A 26,958-nucleotide genomic window follows, 5' to 3' on the forward strand; every position below is an offset into this window, starting at 1 on the left:
CATGTGTGATCAAACTCGTTATATATTTACGGGCCTGTGTGATCAAGCTGTCGTTATAGAGGTACGGGCCTGTATGATCAAGCTGTCGTTATAGAGGTACGGGCCTGAGTGATCAAACTGTCGTTATATACTTACAGGCCTGAGTGATCAAAATGTCGTTATATATTTACGGGCCTGTGTGATCAAGCTGTCGTTATAGAGGTACGGGCTTCTATGATCAAGCTGTCGTTATAGAGGTACGGGTTTGTGTGATCAAGCTGTCGTTATAGAGGTACGGGCCTGTATGATCAAGCTGTCGTTATATAGGTACGGGCCTGAGTGATCAAACTGTCGTTATATACTTACGGGCTTGTGTGATCAAGCTGTCGTTATAGAGGTACGGGCCTGTATGATCAAGCTGTCGTTATAGAGGTACGGGCCTGAGTGATCAAACTGTCGTTATATACTTACAGGCCTGAGTGATCAAAATGTCGTTATATATTTACGGGCCTGTGTGATCAAGCTGTCGTTATAGAGGTACGGGCTTCTATGATCAAGCTGTCGTTATAGAGGTACGGGCTTGTGTGATGAAGCTATCGTTATAGAGGTACGGGCTTTTGTGATCAAGCTGTCGTTATAGAGGTACGGGCTTGTGTGATCAAGCTGTCGTTATAGAGGTACGGGCCTGTGATCAAACTGTCGTTCAAGAAGTACGCGCCTGTACACTTACTTAGACAAAAAATGAACAGGGCTCACTAATACTCCCGATTTCGACTCAAACATATATCTATTTCAACAACTCTCCTTTTGACATAGAAACTGTACTCCCAATTGGCAAAGAATCCATGAAGCAGCAGTTTTCAAGTTATAGTTCGCACAAATGTTGAAGTAATAAAAACATTCAAAGTTCAAAACATGTAAAAATTTATATGTTTTCAGAATATCCACATATCAAAATCACGCTTTGCACTGCGTCTCTTCTATTGGTATGGAAACTGTATACCTCCGCCCTTTTAGGTCGGGGGTATGATAATAATGTTACTACTATTCCAATACTGCTATTACAAATACGACTGCTTCTACTAATACTGCTAGCCCCGTTACGGCTATTAATACTGATCGTGCTACCGGTGTTATTTCTAATGCTAATGATATACTCGTAAGAAATACTTCAAGCAGAACGTTTGTCTTTCTTCTTGGCTATACTGTTAAGAGATCGGCTGTAATCGTGTGTTGAATAGACAAACCATTAGCAGCTCATTTATATGATTTCTTTGTGTGCATCGACACTTGATCCTCAACATGGCCGCCAATGCCAATGCATATACTGCACGTAGAATTTACCCACGCTGTTTTAAATATGTTCATCAAAAGTCTGTCGAAGTTGAATTTCACTTTTTGATGTTGTGTCCTTTACATGATGATTTTAGAAGTGTTTTACTAAGAGAATGTATTGTTTTAAACCCGTTATTTGAAAATATTAGCGTTGATGACGCTTTCATTTATATTTTAAAATGTAAAGAAATTCAGCCTTTGTTAGCCAGTACACTTTTAAAGATGTTTAAACGTAAGCAATCATTTAGCTAGGCATTTAGCATTCAGTGTATGTAAATGTTATTGTCAATGTATTTTATAGTATATAATGCATATAATGTTTTATTGTGTCTCATAAGCCTAATGGCTGGGTGTTACTTTTTAATATGCCAAAGAACATGTATATATCTCTCTTTTGTAACACGTGACACGTTAATAAAATATCTCTCTCTCTCTCTCTCTCTCTCTCTCTCTCTCTCTCTCTCTCTCTCTCTCTCTCTCTCTCTCTCTCTCTCTCTCTCTCTCTCTCTCTCTCATTCATTTACCATATCCCTCCGTTCACTATATCCTATTATCACGATAGCGTGTGTGTAAATCATAACATGTTATGCGTCTTGTTTTTGTTTTACGGGCAATCCAAACACGGGTGGTGGCTGAAATAAATAACGGGGAATAGATTAGAGAAAAACTTTCGTTACAACGAGTGGTTTGGTTCATGAATATGCATGAAATTCGCTAAAAAGCCATGTGCAGCGGCATGCCAGTGATATTAGGGTCACACCAAATTAATTATAAGAAGTTTCCTATCCGTCTTTTTCGGCTGTGGGACACCACTCGCCTATTTCTAGAACTGTCGATGTATCGTGAGTGGTCCCAAAACCTCGACAGACCCTCTAATTATCTGAGCATTTTGGTTCAGCCGTAAGCAGCAAGGCGATCTAAGAAAAACAATAAGAGTAATCTCCCTTCATATTTTCTTAGTTTTAAAAGCGTATGTAAAATCCCCGATCTTTCAGTCGCGTCAACAATTCAGTAATTCGTCTAATTCTTTGTTGTTGTTGCTGTTTTTATACACATGACACTGGTATAAAATTATCAATTATGTCAACTGCAAAAAAAATACTTGTAGAAAGAGTACACACCTTGTGATCTTACTACTGGTTCAAACTGATGAAAATAACACGACCTCTCGTACGCTGTATTCACTCAGTCAGCAATATATTGGCTGGCTGTAAATAATCAAGTATGACACAGACATAGCATAAGCATCAATGCACGCCGGCAAAACACAACAATGACACATAACTAACCAGGCAACTCATTTTGACTTATCATGGTACATGTGACATTAGTTGACTTAATATTAGCATGGGGTGTATATAGTAAGGACCTGTTCTGCGGTATTTCAGGTGGAACAGACTTTAATATTATACATGGAACATGAGTCGTGATAAATATGGACTCAAATATTTCACCCTGTGTGTATTCCGGGTCAGAATAAGTCTCCAGCGCTCCATACTTGCCGTAAGCGGAGAATGAAATCGGGCGACCAGGCTCAGTGATCGTTACCCATACTTTGAGTCACTGCGTATAAGGCGACTATGCTTATCGTAAGATGCCTTGTCGTAAGAGGCGACTAACGGGATCGAGTGATCAGGCTCGAAGACTTGGTTGATGCATGTCATCGTATCCTAATTGCGTGGATCGATGCTCATGATGACAATTACTGGATGAGATGGAATATTGCTGAGTGCGGTGTTAAACAACAGACAAAGAAACACACAAAACTTTAAGCCACATCTCTTGATCGGTTACCAGTGCGTCACATCAAATGACATTACTAATCTTTCTTCCACTGAGGCGATCGAAGCGCAACGACAGTCGTGAGCCTCGAAGTTGTAAATTTGTATCGACTAGTGTCGATATATTTTATATAAAAAACACCCTGGTGAGATTTTCAATATATCTCCATGTTATTACTGTAAATGCCCGGGGCCCATTCGTCATTCGTTTCCGAAACGACACCCTTTTTCCCATCTCTCCAATCACAAACTTACCACAAAATGTCTGTCGCTCATGAGAGACATTTCATTGGGCTATATATTTAGCGTCATGCATTCCAATCGATGCTATGGTAGCGAATGTTTCCATGTGTATTATTCATAACATGATGGAGCTATAAAACACTGGATAATCGAGGATGCTGAAGACATTGTAACCATCCGATCCTCATTAAATCCTCACTTTCGACCTCTAGTTATCTTTCGATCAAAGGGTGACAATGAGTTTGAGTGTGTCTTTCTGATACCATTCTACAACCCGAACATATATGATAACAAAATAAAATGTATTAATAGTGAGTGTGTGAGTTAGCTTGGATTAACGACGCACTGAACAGTATTTCACACATTGTACCTATGGTGGGAATCGAAACCGGATCTTCAGCGTAACGAGCGAGTTTTTCCATATAACTACAATGTTTGAAACTCATACCTGGTATCATCCGCCTTCTCTAATATTGCCGTGACGCCGAAGACCCGGGTTCGATTCCCGACATGGGTACAATGTGTGAAGCCCATTTCTGGTGTCCCCCGCCGTGATATTGGTGGAATATTGCTAAAAAAAGCGGCGTAAAACCAAACTCACTCACTCACTCTCTATTATTGCTATGTTTCTGGAAGCGGCGTAACACTATTCTCATTCACTACCTCAAGTGTGTATTTGTCCCCACAGCTGTATATATATTTCTGGATTGTTCACTGTACAAACACATTGGTGTCGTCCTTTGTATAATATGTCACGTATAAATGCAGTGTGTCACCACAACAAACATTATGCACCAGATTCTCATTTCACTACATTAGTGTTCATAATTTATGTAAGGAGTAACGAGTTGTGACCTATCGTCATACTCCCACAAATCTGACCCTCTGGAAAGTGGTCGGCTTTCATGTGTCGCTTGCTTTATGGCGACCATACAAGCCAGTATAAAGGATATTGTTATTGCAAATGGCAGTACTCTGGGCAATCAATACTACACGTTTTGCGTACGCTTTTCACGTAATAATTACCGATGATTCACCCATCCATGAAACTGTCTTGACAATTTATCTGAAAGAGTGAATGGAGTATTGGATAACTGAATTGTTCCCTTTCTGTAGGAAACTGAATAATAAAGTAAATAAAAATAATTAAATTATAAAAGACAGTTTCTACATCTCTTCATTATTGAAAATAGATCAAGGTTGTTGCACAAGCATGTGTAAAGTTTATTGTTAAATTTGTTTTCTTTAAAATTTACTACTCTAATTTACTTGCAGTAATAATAACTGGTTTGTCATTGTTGCAAATGTAAAATTAATCCCTTGTAAATTATTTTATGGCTACTTTCCTAAGCGGAAAGGGTTCTGTTTATTTACACTACAGTCAGCCCCTGTGCTGTGTGATAAACAAATCATTGACCCAGTTTGGATTACCCACAATGCTCCTCGACACTTGCGCACGCAGCTATTGTATGGAACCTGTTCAAAATAAGCACAGTGCTTACTACAACTAAGTGGACTTGTTGAAGGATATTTATAACATATAGGCTTTACGAATCGAATTCGGATGAAGAGCTGATACATAGTTTTTCACAGACGATGACAAGTGCGGTTCCCCCTGGAAAAAAAGCCGCACTATGCCGCTATTACTTAAACACGGGGTCATGTATTTATGGGGATGAGTGTCAATTTCTACATCAAGCCCCTCCAGGAATGCAAAATTCGTATTCGAACGGACCCAGTTCCTCAAATGGAGAACCAGGTAGGGTTATGATGAAATTGGGATGTTGTAGACGGAATGGTGGGTATTTCAGTATGTCCGATGTTGTCTGATCGTTGTCCATAAGGACATCGGACGGCATGGGGAAAACTCGGTCGGTGTTTTTTTCATCGTCTGGCCTTGATAGTTGATCCGAGCCTGGTGTCAATTAGAACCCCAAATCGAACATTTAAAAGATGTTTAGTTCGGGATTAACATCTTAGATATCATATTAACGTGTAAAATTTAAATTTTAACGTTTCTAAATGTGTGTACAAACAGAAAGGAGAGGCTGAGTTAACAACATTGATCAAACAAGGGGAGGTAATTCGAGTGCCTCCGGGTTATTCAGTGTTGACATGCTTTATGATCGGAGTCATTCTACCCTACCAAGAAATCTGAATCATGTCCTAAGAGTTGTGTGAGTAACCAGAGTACCACTGTAAGTCATGCATACCAACTATGGTGAAGTGGTTTGTTCAGGGATAAAGGACATCTTTGACTTCAATAACCTGACATCAGCAATGATTTAATTATATTTAATCAATAAAAATGTAGGTCTCCACAAACAAATAGGTTTTTATGCTTCATGGGGGTTTGGTTATCAAGTTACCTTTATTGTAATAGTTTAATCTAGAAAGCTTCTTAGGGTGGTTCCTCCAACCATGAGTTTGTGATTGACTGATGTTGGATTTTACAAGTAAAACTAACCCAAGGACAATGGGCAATGTTGAAAGTGGCAATTTGAAAAGATGACACATGTAGAAGCAGATGTGCTCAGTACAATGGAAGAGTACTTTAGTTTGGTATTTCAAAATAACAGAAGGTTGATGGAAAAGTTAATATTCTATATCTGTTGACAGTTATTAATCAGAAAGACTTACCCCCTCCTAAAGTTATAGATGTATGCATTGTCACTCAATCCTAATAATTATATATATTTTGGAAGGGGTGGGGGGTATACAGACAGAAGTCTTACCTAGTAATCTTCCTGGAAAAAGAAATGTTAAATGGGGACAATGCTTTCACAGTCTGGTGCTCATTTGGGAGCTTGGACTATTATTTGAGCTGTGTCTCAGATTTCGATATATGTCATTGATATGTAGATAATCATCATAAAACTTGTATTGGCAGACATGCAAAGAAGGTGTTGTGTAATTTGAATCAAAGTTTAGAGTTTGTCAAGTTGCCCGTGGCAGGTCTCAAAACTGACAAGAATATTGATAATGAAGAGGTAAATATTAAATAATGCGCAGGGATAATCTTAAGGATGTGTCTGAGTAAAAGTACTTAAGGAAAAAACTTATAGAATGAACATAAAACTTTAGTATTGGTCCTTTCTACTACATCTACTATGTACAGTATACAAGAAATCCAAATTTGATTTGAATTCTGTTTCTAAAGAGTAATTATGATTTAGTTGCCCCTACATTTCTGGAAATAACCCATTATTATTTTCAACTGGCACATGGTTTTGTAAAATTGTCACTGTAACATGCTGTAAGTAGGAGAATGGCCCATTTTTATGGTTGATCGATGTCCAGACCTAACATTATACCATGATGGATGAATGACAGTTGGTAACATTTTAACTGATCTATAAGGTCAGTTGGTATTGACTGGTTCTAACTAACAGGGCAATACAAGAGTTGGTGTTGCAGATAAATATCTTTCTGAATAATCATTGTGGCTGAAACAGTTTTGAATTAAACTTATTGAATTTTTGTATCGCTATTCTTGTTTGTACCTACACCTGCGGCAATACGTTTGAAATACAAATGTTTTTGACTTAATACAAAGTAATGTAAAAACAATTTATCATATAGTTTCAGACTCTCTTTGTCATGGAGGATGTAATAACTGAAGTTATTATTTTTGTATGATACGCACACACACTCATACACTCATATTTCACATTTACTTGTCTGCATAATTAGGGTTAATATGACACAGACTCCATAACTTTATGAGTTTTCAAACACTGAAAATGGAACACAGACATTCATGTCAAAATCTTTTTCTTTATTGGCACTAATCTTAGCTTCCGCAGAGTTACTCTATACAGAAAACAATATTTCACTTTGTCTTGTGACCTCTTGGTATGGTTATGATGGTAATTGATACATGATTTATTTTCAGTCACAGATATATGGTTTAGACAAAACCAGGGGTTGATAGTAATCACTGTTTTCTCAGATGCACGCTATATTGCATCCTATACACGTACAAATTAAGAATGGACACAAATTATTTAAACTGTGAGTGCTATGGGACACATAAAAAGCATGTGTGTTTGAATCCTTAACTTTGTCAATATTGTAGAATGCATCAGTGTTTCCTCTGGCTTTTGAAACTGCCAGTCCCAACTTAAAAGATGTATGAAAATTATTTGGTTTTAATTCTTTCAACATCATGTTCAGTGCAAAGATGTCATGTCTGAAGTAACTTAGTTAGATCTATACATCATTCACACAAACTTCAGGCATAAGTTTATCTCTCTTTTTTTAATATTTCAAGACAAAGTTGGTAAAAAAACTGCTAATTACCGGAAAAGGGGAATGCTGTGCATGTTACAGATAACCAACATTTCTATATGGGTAAAATACACTCAAAGTACAGGGTGTCACTTGTTCATTTTCTTCAATCTTAAACTCCCCATCTGTAACAGGCTTAGGCTTCTTAACATGTGCAATGACATGCCATCAACAGTGTAGAAAGTGACACTCCACAGATCACCAGCCTGGTACCCCCAGATTCATGCCTTGGACCCCCAATTGCAAATTGTTGAGAGTCCCTTGGATTCCAACATTGCCAGACCCAGGTCTAAAGACCCAAATCTATGAGCAAAGATCCACACCGCTGAAGCACAATGACACACTATCAGCCAGCTGACACATGTGACCACCTCATCCCTACCTTTAGTCTAACAACAAGCGTAAGGATAACTTCTAGGGTAATTTAAACTTAAACCTTTTAGACTTTCATGCTCAACACATTTTAGGTTGAAGATGTAACATCCCAAAATTCCTTTGATTCTTGCATAACTAATTAAGTGATGTATGTACAAGTATTTGGATTAGAACTGTGAGAAACTGGCACCATACTCATAGTAGGTACCTGCAGCCGACATGCAGGCTAAGTGGAACCCATAGTCATAGATTTTATGTCTGTAGGACTAGTTAAAATATATAACACTCTCATATGAATAATTATATATTGTGACATATGTTGTTCATCATAATGAATAGTTGATTAAAATGATTTAATTTCCACTGCTCTATAATCATCAATATGATTTATGTCACATATGCATTAGTTTTTACTAGAGTAAACATATTTTTGGGAATGGGCATTAGTCACTCAGTACTTATAAATTATTAATCTTACACATTGACTTAGTGTGTGCAATCTTCCTTGTAATTTGCTGTTGCATGCTAAGCCTTTCTTGGTCCAATCAGTTTCAATAACATATTGTCTGAATAATTAGGTTTTTACAAACAGAAGTGCTTTGAGTTACATCCCTAAAGATCATTCTAAAATTGGTTTGGAACATGTTAAAGAAGTGTTGATATTCAGTCGATTTCGTTTTTTTGTCATAATTCCTAAATATTTTCCAGTGGTTTGTTGGTGATAATGATCTAAAATACTTTGTCATGCATGATGCAACTAATTCCTTGTCTGTTCCTGGAAAAAATGATGTCAACAAAATGTTGCTGATTGTGTTATCAAGTTAGATTACATTGTACAAGACACGCTTCCGTGGTTTTTGCAAGTTAGGCCTGACAATACTGTTAATGTGTATTTGGTAAAACCATGTGGTATTGATCCATTATTTTTTGTGTGTAGCATGTTTGTAATTTTGACCTTCACAAACATGATAAGTATTGACTGTAGGCTATTCTTGCGACATGCCTGAGATCTGTTGTGATGTGGTAGACCACAGCAGTGTAATGTACATCATGTACATAAGACAGGTGTGATTATCATTAAGAGATGAAGAGAAGTTCTAACACTTGTAAAGTCGAAATATTTCATGAGACCAGTCAACATGGTCCAATGAATATCAGAAATCTTTTCAAACATGTCAAACTGGGGGAAAATGTTCAACATGTTCAACATAGATTCTATTACCTGATTACCGGGTTACAAAATCCTTGTGTTAGATATTACTATATAAATCCTGTGGTAAATAAACTTTCTAACAAGTAAACTGGACAAATACTTAGAAAGTGATGACCACACGATTATGTTCATGATGTTTGATGCACAGTATCATTCAGGAAGTACAATTCGGGAGTCAGAAATGTAGAAGAATATCATCAATCTCAATGAAAAGGATGGGATGTGGAGGGGCTAACTTTTGAAATATCAGGTGCTTGTTATCTTTCTCATAGTGAAAGGGCATTTCTCATGTTCGTGGCATGATCATGATGGTTGACACACAAACCGAAACACAGTTCACAAAAAACACACTTCTGTCTCCCTACATTACCATTTGTCAGTCATTTCAGTTGTCAATAAAAAATAATGGTTCTGAACTTCATGATAAAACTATAGATTGAAAGATGAAAGAATATTATTTGCGCTGAGCCTGTGTTGTTTTTGGTTGAAATTTAACAAACAATGACTGCAGACTTATATATAGGTCTGTGCAATGACCAACATTACCAAACACTGAAAAATGCTGTGATGCACTGAAATTTACTTTGTGCATCTGTGTACTGATAATAATGTAAAAAAAAGAAGAATCACTTTGGTACATCTACACACAATACGAGAGTCTTATGAAAGTATGTCTGTAATTCGCCCCACCCCTAGACATGCTAGAGTGTATATGCATCAGGATCCATACTCATAGATGATATATATTTGAATAGATTGATGCTCATGATGTCAATCGCTGGATTGCCTGGTCTAGACTTGATTATTTACAGACCGCTGTCATATAGCTGGAATATTCCTGAATGCAGTGTTAAACCACAAAAAAACATTCTGTCATTAGCTTCCTTGACATTCTACTTGACTCAGGCTTTGGAAAAGTGGCTAAAATCACAGATGATATTTTGATTCAACTTGCCTAGTTGTCTGGTATGATAATTGGGCTGTCAGGATTTTGTCACCAGTGTCAGGATTCTCATTTGTGGAGTTTTGCATGTTTGAAGAGCCACTGGCATGTTTAAATCTTCATGCATAGAACAATGTTGATCTACGGAAACTAGTGCTTTACCTGTCAACAATATGACATATGCTGAGTGTTTCTGAATTTTACCACTAATGTCAAGAGTTGGTTGTCATAACCCTTATGTAAAAAGGAAAAGGTTAGGCGCTGAAGCTGTAAACCTTACCCCACCCTCCATCATGTTAATTGAGTAGCCCCATGTAAGTGGGGATCCTTTAAGGCTTTGTAATTGTATTAATTTGGACAGTCACTGTCATCACACTTTGAAACCAGTCAGTTCTTTGACATCTCAGAGGTATCATTGTGATCCTAAAATGTCAATGTCTTTATTACTTTGGAAAATTATTTTGATACATTGACTAGACATGTCAAGGTATTCCTCAAGGTCTCAGTCTTAAGAAAAGGTCGTTTAAACGAGAACTCAAGAAATGTTTACTGTAAGTCAATGAAACATGGTGGATGTCAACTTTGTGGTCATGTTACTGTAAAAAGTTGTGAGTGACCTATGGATAAGGTCAAGGTCACAGTGAAAGTAATTTCATAAAATGTCTTTGCCATTATCACTGAAATGACATTCTGCATGTTCTAGAGACATGTTTTTGAAGTCTGGTGCATGTAGTGGTTATATTATGTATATTGTATGAATAAATATGTATGACAAGCGATAGTCACCGTGACCTTTTCAATGAGCAGCATGTGATATTTTTCAGTTGTACATTGAATTCCAACTTAGTACATGATATTTTGTTTATCTGCTGGATATGTCCCTCTGGAAAGCTCTTGAAGTACTTCTCACTAATATTGAAGGTTAAATTCACTCTCAAGGTCATTCATTAAAAACATATTATGTCATGAATGATAACTAAAGAGTGTTCACTGTACATGCTGAAGTGGGGTGAAATTCGTATAGTTCTGAGTAGTAGAGTTGTTTAGATTTAGAGTCAAGGTCACTAGAATGGCTATTTGTAAGGTAGTTCTGACTCAGTACTGAACTAATCATGGTGTTTGTAGGACTTTTTTTGTAAGAGCTAGCATCAATGTTTGCAACTTGAAATAATCAAGCAAGGTCATTAAACCAAAAGTGCAGACAACTTCCTTTTCAAAGTAACTATGGGCGTGGGACTTTCTGATTCGAAATTGTACTGCATCTACGCAAATTTCCCACGCAACGGGAAGTGATGTTAATTGAAAAGGCTCATAAACTTTATCATATAATTATTTGAAGGTAGTGAGATTAGACTTTCTGTTTTAAATCTGTACTTCATAAGGCATTGTCTTCCTAAATCTGGAAGTGATTTTTTTTAACCAGACGTTTAACCAGATGTTAGGGATCCAAGATGAATGTTGATAGATACTGATGAGGTCAGCTGTCACTTGATTTAGTCAAAATGGTTTCTGGTGTGGAAATTTTGAGGGATGGGTCTGCTACTGTTTTTGCATGTGACGCAAACACCTTACTAGTCTGTCACTGTTTGCATTCTGTACCATGCAGTCATGAAACATTTTATCATTCTGCATATTTTTTACAAGGCAGGTAACTAATTAAAACAGTAATTTATTAGTCATCATTATGGTAAGAAATGTGTTGAATAAACTGTTTGTGATTGTGTGAAATTTATTTGTTAAACTACGGGTTGTTGTTTTTCAGGTCTGGAGTCCATGCCTAACAATGGGGATCAGTATTTCAATGCTACCTTTGGTTCCATACCAGAGTTTCAGCCTTTCTCAGGGGTAAGTTTGTCCTGCTTTCTCAGTGTTTTATTACTACATGTACATACTTCCTTTTACGCAGTTACTGGAACCTGATGTGCAAATCCAAGTTGAATATAGATAAGACAAGAATATATTAATTGAGATTTGGACATTCGGACCCCTTAAGAGTGAAATTAGTATGCACTTTTTAAAAGTTAAACTTACTTTTAGAATTTAAGTAAAATGGTTTTCAGGGATAGATATTAACCTGGAATGTTTACGAGCCAAAATAGTGATAGCATATAGGTACATTCCGAAAATGTTCGAATTTCTACTAGCCCTTAGGATACCATTAACTAGTTTAACTTGATTGGGCTTTTGGGCTAGTCCTAATTTCTATCCCTGGTTTTGGTGCATAGTTGTGAGTCTGGGTGAGTGAGTGAGTGAGTGAGTGATGTTTGCCTTGTGGTGCATCATTATTGTTGCAGTTGTGGCTGTGGGTGGCGGAATGGTTGTCACAGTTGTTTAGGTACTGCAATTCACTGTGGAGAGTTGTGTCCCTTATGCTTGCAGGATGCTATAATGATGGGTTTGTTTCACTGATTTGTCCTGATTATGATCTTTGGTTTGGCAGCACCATACCCATGCTTGTTGGATTCACAAATGTGGAGGCCGTCTTTGTGGCCTAGTGGTAGAGTGGAAGGACGGGTTTGATCCCCGGCCACCTCATACCAAAAGACGTTAAAAGACACCCTGCATCTGCCTGGTGTTTGGCATAAAGGGGCTAAAACAAGAGTGGTCGGCTCAGAGTCAGTAGTCCGGACTAGTACAAGCAGCCACACACACACACACACACACACACACACACACACCATGCACACACACATGCATGCACATCGCTATATAAGTGCAATAATCTTGGACATGACGTTAAAACCCATTTCACCTCACCTCACCTCACCTCAGAGTCAGTATGCTGTCAGTCACACACACAGATGCATGAACATCGCTATATAACTATAAGTGCAATAATCTTAGATGCGACGTTTAAGCCCATTTAACCTCACCTCACAAATGTGGAAATAGTAAAACTTGCTTCACTTCAGGCAATCCTCTACTGTGATTAAACGGAAATACTGTTCAAAGTGGTGTTAAACCCAGCAAATGTACACATACACAGCTGTGGAACACAGATATGGACCTTTGACCCACTTTCTCAATAACACAATGCAGTGTTCGAAATCTTACGTGAAGGCAAGGGGATCCTTCTTCACCATGTTCACAAACCAAATGTTAAAAGTAAGGGGTCCAGCATGGTCTACACTCACATTCATACACACACGCTATGTAATATTTATGGATATCATGGGCAATTTTAAATTACCAGGAACGTATTGTGCCTAAAACAAAAAGGAAACTCGTGTTACATTTGGGTTGCTGACACAGACAATGATAGAGAGTCAATGTAATAATACAATAGGATTAAGACAGTTTTGTATATTATTTTATTGCAAATTGAACATGGCCCATCCTTGAATGATCCCTACTAGTGTTTTGCAACTTGACTATGGCCACTGCTAGTATGATCCTGGTAGTGTTCTTATTGATTAAATCAATCCATGTCTGGTCGATACAGTCAAGATTGATAAATCAATCGGGATTTCTTGTGATTGATTAGTTTCTCATTGATCGTATTATGGAAAAAGGTATGAAGCGTAGATAGTGGGCACTGAACCTGCTTTCATCAAATGTCAAACAAAAAAGGATATTTATGCAAATCTTAAACCTGCACAGATAGATTGAAAACAAGAACACTACTTATCTATCTATAATGAAGGAATGTTCCACTGCTTTGACATTTAAAGATGCTATAATTTATGTGTAATCAGTGATCAAAATTAAGCATGAATGTCAGAGAGCTCCTTGTCATAACAACCCATGTTTAGAATTAAGAAAATAACACACTGTTTTCAATGTGATAATCTAGGTGACCTGTAGATTTAATAGCCCTGAATGGAGTTTTGAACCCAAAGGACATACAAAGACTGTAGGAACGCACTTTGACGACCCATTATCACCCCACCCCCTTCACCCTCCTATTTTGAAATTGCTTCAGTTTAATTCATAGTGTCAGTGTGTGACAAGCACTATGCTTTGTGGTTGTGAGATGACTGTCAGGCCAAGAAAGGGTTCGATTACAATGTGTTAAACTCCTTGATGTCTCTTTCCATGAAGTCAGTATATAACTTTAGCCAATAGTCTGAAGCCAGAGTCTAGTAAAATTTCTTCTGGTCTAGTATTATACTCGTCCATAAACTTCTACAAAAATGTACTGAAAATTATGCCAGCATTTGTTTTCATGCCAGTACACTCAAAAGGTTTTGGCCCAGATTGTGAAATATTTTGAATAATTCTGACAGCACAGTAAAACTTGGTTGACTCACATTGTTTGAAGTTACATGTATTTATGAAAGTCAAGGAGACCTTGTGACAGTCATAATGTTAAAAGTTGAACATTAAGAGGGTTCCTTGCAGGGGTATATCCGACAAAGAGCTTTCCAGTTCAGGTTATATAGTAGTAATTAATGTCACGGCTTTGTATAGGTGACTTGTATCAAGTGTATATCACTGAACAATTTAAGCAAAATAACCACGTCTTTTCCAAATTGCCTGCCAAGGACACTTAGTTCAAAATCCTGGATAAACCCCTGCTTAGATTCAAATACCACTATCGGAGCACACCTCAAGTTTGATGCCTCTAAGAGTGGCATGCAACGATGGCTATTTGAAAAAGTCAGAGGATGAAGCATACAAAAAAAAGCAGTAAAAATAACCCTGCTTGCATTTGTATGGTTTAGTATGATTAAACTTCAAAAATAAATATCAAATTAATTCATAAACATCGAAAATCCCACATCACCTTTGAAAAATTACTCCATGATAATGGTGTGCGTCAACCTCATTTGTTACATGCATCAGAGCCCCATTTCAACAAACATGGTATTTTTGTAACTTTGTTAACTGAAAATTACATTTACTTTCGAAAGCTTTTATTACAAGGACTTGTGTGAGGGGAAATCCCCTTAAGCCCCCTGTTAATTTAGCAAGACGTCTAAAAGTGGCAACAACCTAGAAACTGTTACTGAGGAAGGAGCTTGCGCACATCCCTTTAAAACATTTGCCGAAGACAACCGGTATACTGCTATCTAGCCTTCACCTTATGTGCTATTGTCAAACTGTATCACTGTGTATCAGTATAAAATTCATTTGGTCTATTGAATTTTCAGACTACCCCTTGTGATGCAACACAAGTGTTTCATGGAACAAAGTTTTGTTCTGGAACCACTAAACAGTCAGTGGAATTTTCAGTTCTAATTACAAAACGCAGCAAAGTCACCAAATGCATGGTCAGGGTCGTTGACTTGGTTAATGCATGTCATGGCATCCCAATGGCTTGGATCGATGCTCGTGATGTCAATCACTGGGATATCTGCTCCAGACTGGATTATTTTGCAGACCGCCGTCATACAGCTGGAATATTGCTGAGTGCGGCGTGAAACAACAAATAAACTTGAAATCCAACACAGTTATGGAAATTGACCCCTCGAATAGTCTCATTAACAAATTGGTCAGTCTGACCTTTCTTTTGATTTATATCTGTCTGATGAAGCCTTACTTTTCCACAGAACCTGGTTTTGTCTGGGGCAACTACGTTTTCATATGTACATGCACCTGGTGCAAGTGAAATCAAGTTCCTTGCACAGAACCCTGGTTGTGAATAATTTTCAAAGTGACAGTTTGCAATATTAGTTGTAGTATTCAGAGTGTGATGGCTCACATTTTGTATGGAGCAGACCTGATAAGCATGTCTAGACCAGTCAAAACTGGAAACCTCCCATGCAGGACATTTATTTGAACATTGTAAGGGGACACTACTGTGTATTTATGATTTGTTAGTCCAGAAATTTGTTGATCAAGATAATTTTGATGGACATTTCACTGTAACTTAGCATCCTTCTTTTTTACAGAACATGCAGAGTATATGGTTTGTTTTCAGAGCTTGCCCTGCATGTCGTGAGAAGGCCATGTGAAGCTTTGAATTATTTATGTACAGGAAAATGACTACCATGTAAATAAGATTTAAGTCATTAAGCAGATATTATGCCCATTAAACATTATAGCAAATCCATCACTGTCAAGACTACTTGTTTTAACATGTGTCAAAACTCACAATGTAATCTTTTACTAACTGATGTCATTGAATGTGTGTACACCCATATATTCCAAACACTGCACTTTAACCATGTGTCATCCACAGGATTGGACTGAAATCCGATCACAACTTAACATGCGAGAAGTGAAGATTCAGTTTCACCAACAAGGAAGGAATTGTTTTCTTTGTCGTGTTTGTCATGTTTATAATAATTTATGATAATTATAAGTCATATTATAAAGATAATGTGCCTAATATCATTGCTAATAATAAGTAATTGCTCATGCTGCTGCTCTCAGAGCACCTGACATTGTTCTTTCTTACGATGGATCAGTGTCCATCCCAATTATTAAACAATTTCAGTGTTGTATAATTGGCTTGTTGACTTGGGTGTTTGCGTGTCATTGTCATCATACCCCGTTTCTGCGGGATATCACTCTGGATTGTCGAGACTCAAATATGTTAGGGCTGCCATGATACAGCAGGAATATTGCTGATTGCACCCTTTAATCAATAAACAAATTAAGCACGTTAAGGATGGTCTTTGAGGTTTTCTGCTGTAGCTTTTTTGTTCTACAGACCTTCAAAATGTTGACAGTTACCTGACCAGGAACCATTGAATTTCATCCTTAGTTACAAGCAGTGCATTTCCATCGTTGTGGAGGCATGGTTAAGATGAGGCCCATGTGGGGTTTCTGGGTTAGAATTGGTTCCCAGCATTCTGGTTTTGAGAGGCAACTTAGTGGATCAGGTGGTCAGACTCTGTGATGTGTCATCATATCCTGACAGTGTGGATCATTGCACACAATTTATTCATTTCAGTGTATTTTTGGAGCTTATTAAAAATAAAAATGTAAAATGTTACAATCATCAGAAGTTTGATTACGGTTTACGAGGCATGTTTCAGTTGTGATGTTTCTTGGAAGATGTGGGGAGGTGGGCTTAGCCTCGTGGTTTTAGTGTTCACTTGTCATTCTGCAGACCCTGTTTTGATTCCCCAAATAGGTACAATGTGTGAAGCCCAATGCTGGTGTTCTTTGCTGTGATATTGCTAAAAGCAGCCTAAATCTGCGCATATTCTTTGTAGATGTGTTTGATTTGCAAATTATTGGCAATGCCCATGCAAGTCTATAATGTTTGGCAAGTCTAGATCACTGCAGTATCAGTATCTGAAAATGAAGAGAGTCACTGGGCTCCTTTTTATTATATTTTTATTAAGATAACTGAACAACTGTTTTTATGTACGATATGTTCATTTCAGAGACTAGATTTTAGTCTAACCAGTTCTCAACACTAGTTATAATAGAGTTAACAGTTCATGGTGTAGGCTGTATTTTCAGGAATAATGTCAGATACCCCTACTGCTTGTTAATATGCCAGTCTCTTATCTGTCACTCACATTATGTCATTGGTTGCTGCCTATTAATGCTGGAGTGATAAATCGTTTCATGATTTAATCAATATGGTTAAGAAAAACATCATCAATCAAGTATGTTTTATAATCATTTATGAATAATCATTCAGTAAAGGACACAGATCGAATGTGGACCATTCGAAATGCATACAACTTTCCTAGTCTCATTCTGTTATGTGTTATGGTAGTGTTGCATAGTCTAACATTCAGCTAGTAATCATGATTATGTTGGTGATAAGTTCATGTAATGTAATAAACAATATTACATTTGAGACTAACATCTTGTCCCTGAAATGAAAATATTTTATAGAAAAAACAGGTGTTAAATTTTCCTTTGATTAAATATGATAAAAAGGAGCCCAGAGACACTTCATTTTCAGAAATGCTGAGACTGCAGCAATCTAGACTTGCTGCAAAACATTATTAGACTTGCATCGGATATATTTGTTTCAGTGTCTGTAGGACAGACTACATCTGAGTATTCTCTTTGTAATTCCTACCAGACCTTGGTTAGACATGGACAGTCGGCTGTTGGTACAAGAGTAGTGAAAGTCTGGAAGCACTCCCAAGGTTTAGTTATTTTTCATTTTCTGAAAAGAGCCAAGGACTACTTGTTATGATCACTGGTGTCTATCTGTGCCTGTCAGACTGTACTGTTGAAACAGCAATGCAGCTTCAACAATGGTATGTCTGTAAGGCTATTAGATCTATACAATATAATCGTGATAATGAAATATCAAATAGAAAAAGGAAAATTAATGAATAAAAAGTAAGAATAAGGGCAAGAAGTTTATTCATATAATAATGCAAAATTAGCCAAAGCTATGATCATGATGACGATATGTAGTTTATGGCCCCTGGTTTAAAGTGCAGCAACATTAAGAGTTATGTTTGTTGGTCGTGTCAGCAGGCCAGGCCAGGAAGCCCTGACCATTGGTTCATGTCTGACATAACCTCTGGTTATGGTGCATGGTTTGTCAGCACCAACCCTGTGCTTGTGAGCGTCACCAAAGTGGTAAATGTCTGGTACCTATTACACTTAGGACTTTGCGTAAAAATGTAACTTAAATATTGTTGAAAGAGGTGTTAAGCACAACTTTCTCGATAAAGGGGAAATGGAAATGGGGGACTGTTAAAAGGGCCACTGCATCAGTGTGTTATGACAAGCCTATTGTAGCAGTAAAGTGAGGGAAACAGTCACACCTCGACAAGTGTCAGTGTGGCCTCAGGTGCCATGGAACAAAATACTTCGATCAGGCTTTCCCAGTTTCACACACTTGCATCATAGAATGGTAAAAGTGACATATATTTTATTGCTGATAACAGAGGATTTGATTGATGTATTCCTTTGAACTGTGTTTCAAAGTATTTCTTGTAATGCAATTATCCTTTCATTGAATTATAACTTGCATTCAAAGTACCCAATATTCATCAGCCACTGGATATACATGTACACATGACAGTGTTCGAAGTTAGTACGAAAGTCAAGGCTTCCGTTCCCAAACTCAAGTGTTAAATTTCAGAGATTGAAGGGTCCCCAGATTCAAATATAGGAGCAGCCTCAAGGAACCAGGATCCCCCTTAATTTTGAACATTACATTAGGCCTGGGACGAGTCCAATTTTACTACACGGGTACCCACCCCTCTATTACCCTCTGTAGGTCTCATGAGATAGTCGCAGTCCTGGCAAAATGTGCTTAAATACACCTATAAAACGATCTGGTCATGCATACACTGAAGTTGACATAAGTCAGAAGAAATGGGTGCATTGTCAGAAAGAAATGCGAACATTATAGTGACTTGAAGTTTAACCATTGAGTCTAAGATAATTTTTGTCAAAAAAACAATATATCAAGTGACTTACCACATGTCCGGGTAGTCCAGTGGGTACCCACCCGACCCGAGTACCCGAGTTACCCGTACCAGCCCTACACTACATGATATTAAATATATATACCCTTTGCCAAGTCACAATAGATTCTTTATGAAGATACACTCTTTCATGTGTCTAAATGACCTGACAATACTGAAGCAAACTGATGTCAGAGTTGATATTTGTCAGTGAATTTGTAAGGAAAACATGTTGCTTGACCTACACTAATTATGGAACTAATTATCAATCTAGTTTATCAACTAAGGGAGATAATTGCCTCAAGGATGACACTACAATGTAGGATTTCTTATGTTTTTTTCTTGTTAAGCGCTCAAGGAACAGATGCAACATTTGTTGAAAAGCTTTCCTGCAGTATCTCTCAGTAAAGTAAAATATAATTTAGCCCGAACAATCTTCAGTTTTGATCATTTAATTATTTCAGAGACAAAGGCCAAGATCAAGAAACAGCGTACTTGGATCCCTGTCCCAGAATGCCAAGCCATTTGTCCCCGCAGGGCCACCGGGTCCCCCTGGGCCTGGGGGGTTGGATCAAAACATGGCCAATGACTTTCAAGCGTTGAACCTGGCAGGAACCCCTGTTCCCCCCGGGAAGGTGTGTGGGCGGTTATATGTTCTTAAACAAATGATCAGACACCCAAGTAACCTTTGGGTGATTTCTTTTGGCTGGCAACTGAAGCTTTATCTTTATGCAATAATCATTATTCAAGGTTACCTTTAAAAAAAAAAGGGAAGTGTGATAGCTGATGACATTCAATTTGTAATGAATGATAAGACCATATTGTGACGTTTATTCTCAAATGCTACAAACTACTTGGTGATCCTTACTCTCCGCGAGGCGTGTCAGGGTGCTTTTTCGGATTTTGACAGTTTATCCCATCATTGAATTTAGTGTTAATGTTTATTCAAAAATCACTCATTCCTAGATTTGAGATTAATTTTGGTCATAAAGCAAACAAGGATGCCATGGTCTGGAATGGACACTGATGTTTTTGAAAAGGATGAAAAAAGACCTTGTTTTTATCCCTGAGGGGATTCAGATGCAGGATGTGAGGCCTTTTCATAAGGTCCCTGTAGGGGAGGTCGGGTAGCCTAGTGGTTGAAGCGTTCGCTCGTCACGCCGAAGACCCGGGTTCGATTCCTGACATGGGTACAATGTGTGAAGCCCATTTCTGATGTCCCCCGCTGTGATATTGCTGGAATATTGCTAAAAGCGGCGTAAAACCATACTCACTCACTCACTCATAAGGTCCCTGTAAACTGCTGGTCTGGTGTCATGGCTGAATATGTAGAACTTGTTGCTCTTGTTTACACTCCCGGTTGTGCCTGGTTCATAATCAATTATTTACAGGCTGCCGTCATGTAATTGGAATATTGCTGACTGCAGCATTTATCAGCCTTCCCTTCCCACAATCATTCACTAGTTTGTAGGGCATGTTGGTATATCTAGATCAACTTGGTACCAGATAGCTGATGTAACAGCTTTGGACTAATGATGATCAGTCATTAATGAGGTATTATTTTTCATGGCACACATTTAGTTATGCTGTCTTATGATCAGGACTTGTTTTGTGTAGAATGTAGAATGGCTTTGCAAGTCAATGTTTGTATACAGTAAAACCCTGTCAATCTGGACAGTTCCTAGTGACATCATCAGGATTAACGAGTTCCAGGAATAATGATTCATGGGCAGTCTGTCAATTTTTTTTGTAGCCACCAACTTTGCTATAAGCATTATTTTATGTTCATGTTGATGTTCTTACTAGACTATTACTTGCTGGGGTAGGAGGTAGGGGGTAGGGGGTAGGTGTGGCCCAGTTGTTGTAGGTGCCGCAACTCGCTGTCCAGAGATACCTATCGGGTTGATTTACGAAGGGCTTGCTGAAACAAAACAATTATGGCCCACTTGGCTTGTCAAAATTTCACCCCTTTTCTGTATTAATTTAATTTTTAATTGGTCACTGCTCATGAATCTTGTAATTTTGGTGAGAAAATATTTAGTGGGGTTGAGGTTGTGATTAACTCTAAGAAAAAGATGTATATCGATCATCTTGGAAGAATGACCACCGACGACCCTTTTGTAATGTTGTGCACAACAATAGCATCTGTATTTGATCATAAATAGCCGTGAAACGAAGCAAATGGAAGCCAAGATTAGTCTGAATGCAGGAACATGCGTTTTTAAGGGTTAGGTATTCTGAAATATCTGGAACCCACCTAGGCAACACAGTCGCTTTGTGGTTGAAGGACATCTGCTTCGTGGCCTCCATCATTGAGTTGTGGGCCAGTTAGTTTAGAGAAGGGCCAGTAACCCTTTTAAGGAACAAGCCCTGTTGGCTACATACAAATTTGTTGAATCTACCCCTGCCAATCTGCCTAAGATTGTTGTTGTGAATTACGATTAGCCTCAATTTGTTTCTAAGCACCATACCTGTGCTTGCAACAATAGAAACTTAACATTTTATCCACTAGTCCTTATAATGATAACATAGGAAAACCTTTAAAAATGGTAAATTTCTACTAGTGCTTATGGTATGGTACCTTAAGGGCACTTAGGCAAGGACTGTAGGACTAGTAACAATTTTGATCACTGGCTTGTGGGTTTCGCTGAAGTGGTAAACATCTGAGACCGGCATTGCTTTGGGCTTTCCTCCCACAGTAGCCTGACTCGCTGTGATGTAACTGGAATTCTGTTAAAAGCAGTGATAAACCTTACTCACTCATTGATTCACTTACTATTACTGGCTGAGCTTATTAGACCGAACAGAATTTTACTAGCCCCTGTCTTTGTACATGTCGATTAAGTCACAGACTGCATGGCTACAGTGACTACTTGTTGGTTTGGACAACATTAACAGCGATATAAACTAACAGTTTTAGGCCACTAGTCCTTATAATAATAACACATCTCAAAACTTAATAATGGCCAATTATTACTAGTCCATAGGATACCTTAACTGTTGGGCAGTTTGGAAAGGAGTGTAGGATTAGAGCCAATTTTGAGCAATCAGGAAACACTCCCTTCTGGACGATGAATTTTGGGAACATTGATACAAAAACTTGCAGGCGTTACTAATAATCAATGATTTGACAGTCCGGAAATCAAACATACAGGCATCCCGAAAAGTATTTGTCTGTCTACAGATTTACAGACTAACCCCCATTACACGGTTTAATTGTTTATAGTTTGTCTTGAGAAGACATGATGGTCTACCTGTAATGTCATATTGCTACTTTGCGAGATCACAAACAGTTTAAATAAAGCCTTGAGCCATGGCACTGTAACATTTCTCAGTTGGAAGATGAAAGCATTTTATTGATTTTGTGTCCCATTAGCTAAGTTTAATGGTTAACATGATTGAAATCAGTTGGGGGCTGATTATCTGACTGAAGAAAATTTAATGAGAAGAAGTATTATCACATGATGATTGTGAAGCTATATCTAAATATGGAAAAGTTATTTTAAAATTTCTTTTCTCTTAGAAGTGTTAATTAAGGTTTACAATCTTAGTTGTGTCCGAAATGATAATTTAAAATCGACAAGACCCTCAGATTGAAGGGGAATAAGTAGTTGCAGAGATGCCAATCCTTACGATTTTGGTGTAAAATTTGTGATTTTGCACCTAGAGTTTGTCGTCCCCCCTTTATGATTATTGACATTTTGAGCTATTCTTTCTATTCTCATAGTGATAAAATATCCATTACTTGGTAATACATGGTCTCTGATTGGTTGTTATATTAAAACACATTCGTCAATTTATCGATCGACGGACATAAATGCATGTACACTGACATTACTTCGGAACTGAAAACAACATATTCTTTCTGAAAAGCAATTAATTAGTGCCACATGATGACGTTTATGAATGTGTGGAGCTTTGACCATGTATTTCACTGATGTCTAGGCCCCACGAAAATGTTGATGCGAAAACCTTCCTCATGGTACTGTTGAAATTACTTTTTCTCACGTGAAATTATGTATTTTTACCCCACTGATTACTCCAAAGCTTCAATTAGGGTTGGGGGCGGTCAGGTAGCCTAGTGGTTAAAGCTTTCGCTCGTCATGCTGACATTCCTGACATGAATACAAGCCTATGGGTGGGAAGCCCATTTCTGGTGTCCCCTGCCGTGAAATTGCTGGAATATTGATAAAAGCGGCGTAAAAAACGTACTCACTCACTCACTCACTCACTCACTCACTCACTAAGGGTTGGCATTTCTGTGGTAATAAAAATGATATTGTATGTGTTTCATTTTTCAGACATTGTTTTAGAAAACATGTCAAAAGTATTTCTGTGTTTGTGATACTTCTAACATGTCTAAACTTAAAAATGATTAAAATGTTAATATATGTTTATCAGATGAAATAGACTTGCTTAAGATTTATAAAATTCCTTTCACTGTCTCTTATTGAACTCAAATTTAAGATACCCTTTTCACTTTGTGTTTTGCCCTGATAATTATTCTTGGTTTGTCAGCTCCATACACATGCTCATGCATCACTTCAGGCTTTCTTCTTGACACAAAGCTGACTGGGGTATAGCTGAAACACTGTTCACAGTGGCATTAAACCAAACTTACTTAGTCCAGCACCATGACTGTTATTACCAGAACTGATCTAGATTATTAAAAACAAGTCTAGTCAGCTCTATTACTTATACTCAACATAAAACAAGTTGCGGATTGTGAATATTTTGGGGGAGAGCTTTTCCTTATAGTTTCATGTGATTCAATATGTGTATCACGATACATACCGTATCATGACCTAGTTATCGTGATATGTATCATCGTGGCCTTGCTGTATTGTTTCACCCCACTATAGAAATTTAGTGTAACAAAGGATTTCATAGACTATGTTAGTCTATCTCTCTCTTGATGATTTTATCTTTATGCATTCATATGGGTTGTCCAATGTCCATACATGTTGCAGGGCTTTCGGGTAGCCTAGTGGTTAAAGCGTTCGCTCGTCACGCTGAAGACCCGGGTTCAATTCTCGACATATGTACAATGTGTGAAGCCCATTTCTGGTGTCCCCCGCCGTGATATTGCTGGAATATTGCTAAAAGCGGCATAAAACCAAACTCACTCACTCACTCACTCACCCATACATGTTGCATCATCACTGTTGCACTGGAAGTAACAAAAACTACCATAAAGTTAAAGAACACCCTATTTTTTCATGTGACTAAAGTTAATCTGTCATGGCTTGTTGGTATTGCACCGCACAGCCTTCCTCTTGTTTTGTGTTGTAAATGTCCAATGTCATTTCTATTTTGCCAGTGATTGAGTGAAACTAAGGTGGTTATTTCTGTTTCAGGGTACCCCGGCTGACTTTGTGAAGTCAGCAGCATCTTTGTCTCACAGTTCCAGCACTCCATCTTTCACTACGTACTCTTCCATGTTCAACACTTCCACGTCATCCACTCCCACCAGTCACATAGCTGCCAGTAGTGGTAAGTCTGCAGTCACTGCTGGTTCCACAACAGATTATAACGCATTAGGGTATAACAAGAATTCCTTTGACTTACATGCTTGATTCAGCATTGGGGCATCTTGAAATGCGGATTTTCAATTCAAACTACAAAACCTGGCTTTTCTGGTACCTGGGCAAAGTCACCAAACTCACATTAACATGATTAAACAAAATTTGCTTGCCCTGTGTTCTGGGGTCACCAATCTGTGAGTGCTTCCCTGGCTACTGTTTAGTTCTGTTGTATTTTCTAAGTGAAATACATACAGCTACTATGAATATACGGGCGGTCGGGTAGCCTAGTGGTTAATGTGTTCGCTCATCACGCCGAAGACCCGGGTTCGAATCCCGACATGGGTACAATGTGTGAAGCCCATTTCTGGTGTCCCCCGCCGTGATATTGCTGGAATATTGCTAAAAGCGGCGTAAAACCAAACTCACTCACACACTCACTATGAATATACACAACAATTTATGTCTTTCTTAAGTTGAATTTGTACATCTTTGATAGCACAAAGGACATCAAGTGTTTGAAAAAAAGTCTGAAATGATCTACTTGAATTCCAACACAGAGCTATGGAAATTGACCTCTCGAAAAGTCGCATAAACAAAAGATGAACCTTGCAGTTATTTCTCTACTTGTTTCAATTGGAAAATAGTATCCATCTTGAGCAGAGTAGATTTAGTACCCCTTTCTTGTCTCCCTCATTGGGAATTCAGTGCAGAATATGTCTCGGTATGCAAAATGTGTACACCCATGGTGATTGCAGTGCGATATAGGTTAATGAACTCTTGCTTGTCACCCCTTAGGTGCCCCAGTACCCAATGTATATCTTTCTGTGGAGAATATGGGGAAGAACAGCTCCCTGATACCCTATTTTTGTCTATGTATGCGTTAGGATCTGTGGGAAAACCAGGGCCCTGTTCCACAAAATAGTCATAGTGCTAAGATGATGGTAAATTCCATAGTTTAACATCACCTTGCGATAATCATAGTGCTGAGATTGCTGCATGAAACTGCATGATATAGGTCATATGACAGTATTTACATGATCATCAGAGATTGGTCGATACAGTGCTGGACCAATTTCTTAGAACTTTGTGAAGCAAGCTCTGTTGTGCTTGTGTAAATATCTTTGTTCTCTCGGCATGCACACACAATTTTGTACTTAAATTTCAAGAAATTACTTTAAAATGTTTGTCATGCATCGTTATATACCTATTTACATATATATATATAACAAGGATAGCTTATTTGTTTCCAGTTTACTCGTCTGCCAGTCCAAATCACAGCCCTGGTATATCTCCAAGTGGTTCCCCACTGACGCTGAGAAGAACTGCATCGCCTGTGGCGCCGCTGCGACAGACCACAGTGCCCCAGAAACCTCAGCAGCACCCACAGGCACCGGGGGGAGGACCAGGGGGCGCCGGTGGACCTGGTGGACCTGGTGGACCTGGAGGACCTGGAGGACCTGGAGGGGGAGGGGGCACAATCCAAGTGAGAAACTCCTTATTGCCCCTTGAAAATAGGTGCCAATACAGCACTTGGTTTTAGGATCATTGGGTTCACCAAATGTAACCATTGATATATTTGTGGTATGTTACTACTGTAGGGATTCCACAAAGTGATGTTAGCACCAGGATGATCACAATGCCCATGTTTGTTTGTTTGTTATTTAACGCTGCACTCAGCAATATGATGGACAATGCCCATGTGTTAACACAGACTTACCATGATGGTAGTGGAAAAATTGATTTGTGGAATGTCCCAATACAATGTGAACAAAATGTAACCATCATATTCTTAGGATAGGATTTGCTGCATACAGTGTTTGTGTGTGATCATTAATTCAGCCTCTGGGCTGGCCTGAGTATTTACAGATTTATACAGACATTTATTTTGGCTACAAATGTGACCAACTTCTACTATTTGGTAGATTTGTTATCGCCTTGTAGGTGGCGTTCGGGTAGCCTAGTGGTTAAAGTATTTGCTCGTCACGCCGAA

At 38.2% G+C, this 26,958-nt stretch overlaps 1 protein-coding gene across 3 annotated transcripts in view; it reads left to right on the forward strand.

Annotated features, from left to right (window-relative positions):
- Positions 1-4,791: 4,791 nt before the first annotated feature.
- LOC139450714 (PAN2-PAN3 deadenylation complex subunit pan3-like) overlaps positions 4,792-26,958 on the forward strand; it is a 32,973-nt gene continuing 10,806 nt past the window's right edge. The window contains exons 1-5 of one of the 3 annotated variants that reach the window (XM_071232514.1): positions 4,792-5,097; positions 11,922-12,004; positions 19,908-20,078; positions 24,801-24,936; positions 26,204-26,451. In XM_071232514.1, coding sequence (XP_071088615.1) covers positions 4,935-5,097; positions 11,922-12,004; positions 19,908-20,078; positions 24,801-24,936; positions 26,204-26,451 — 801 coding nt within the window. In that variant the 5' untranslated portion in view covers positions 4,792-4,934. The remainder of the gene's footprint in view (positions 5,098-11,921; positions 12,005-19,907; positions 20,079-24,800; positions 24,937-26,203; positions 26,452-26,958) is intronic. The other 2 variants (XM_071232516.1, XM_071232517.1) reach the window with 2 other exon arrangements.

The sequence above is a fragment of the Haliotis cracherodii genome, unplaced genomic scaffold (genome assembly GCF_022045235.1).
Source record: "Haliotis cracherodii isolate W230 unplaced genomic scaffold, xgHalCrac1.p SCAF_8, whole genome shotgun sequence".
NCBI lineage: Eukaryota > Metazoa > Mollusca > Gastropoda > Lepetellida > Haliotidae > Haliotis > Haliotis cracherodii.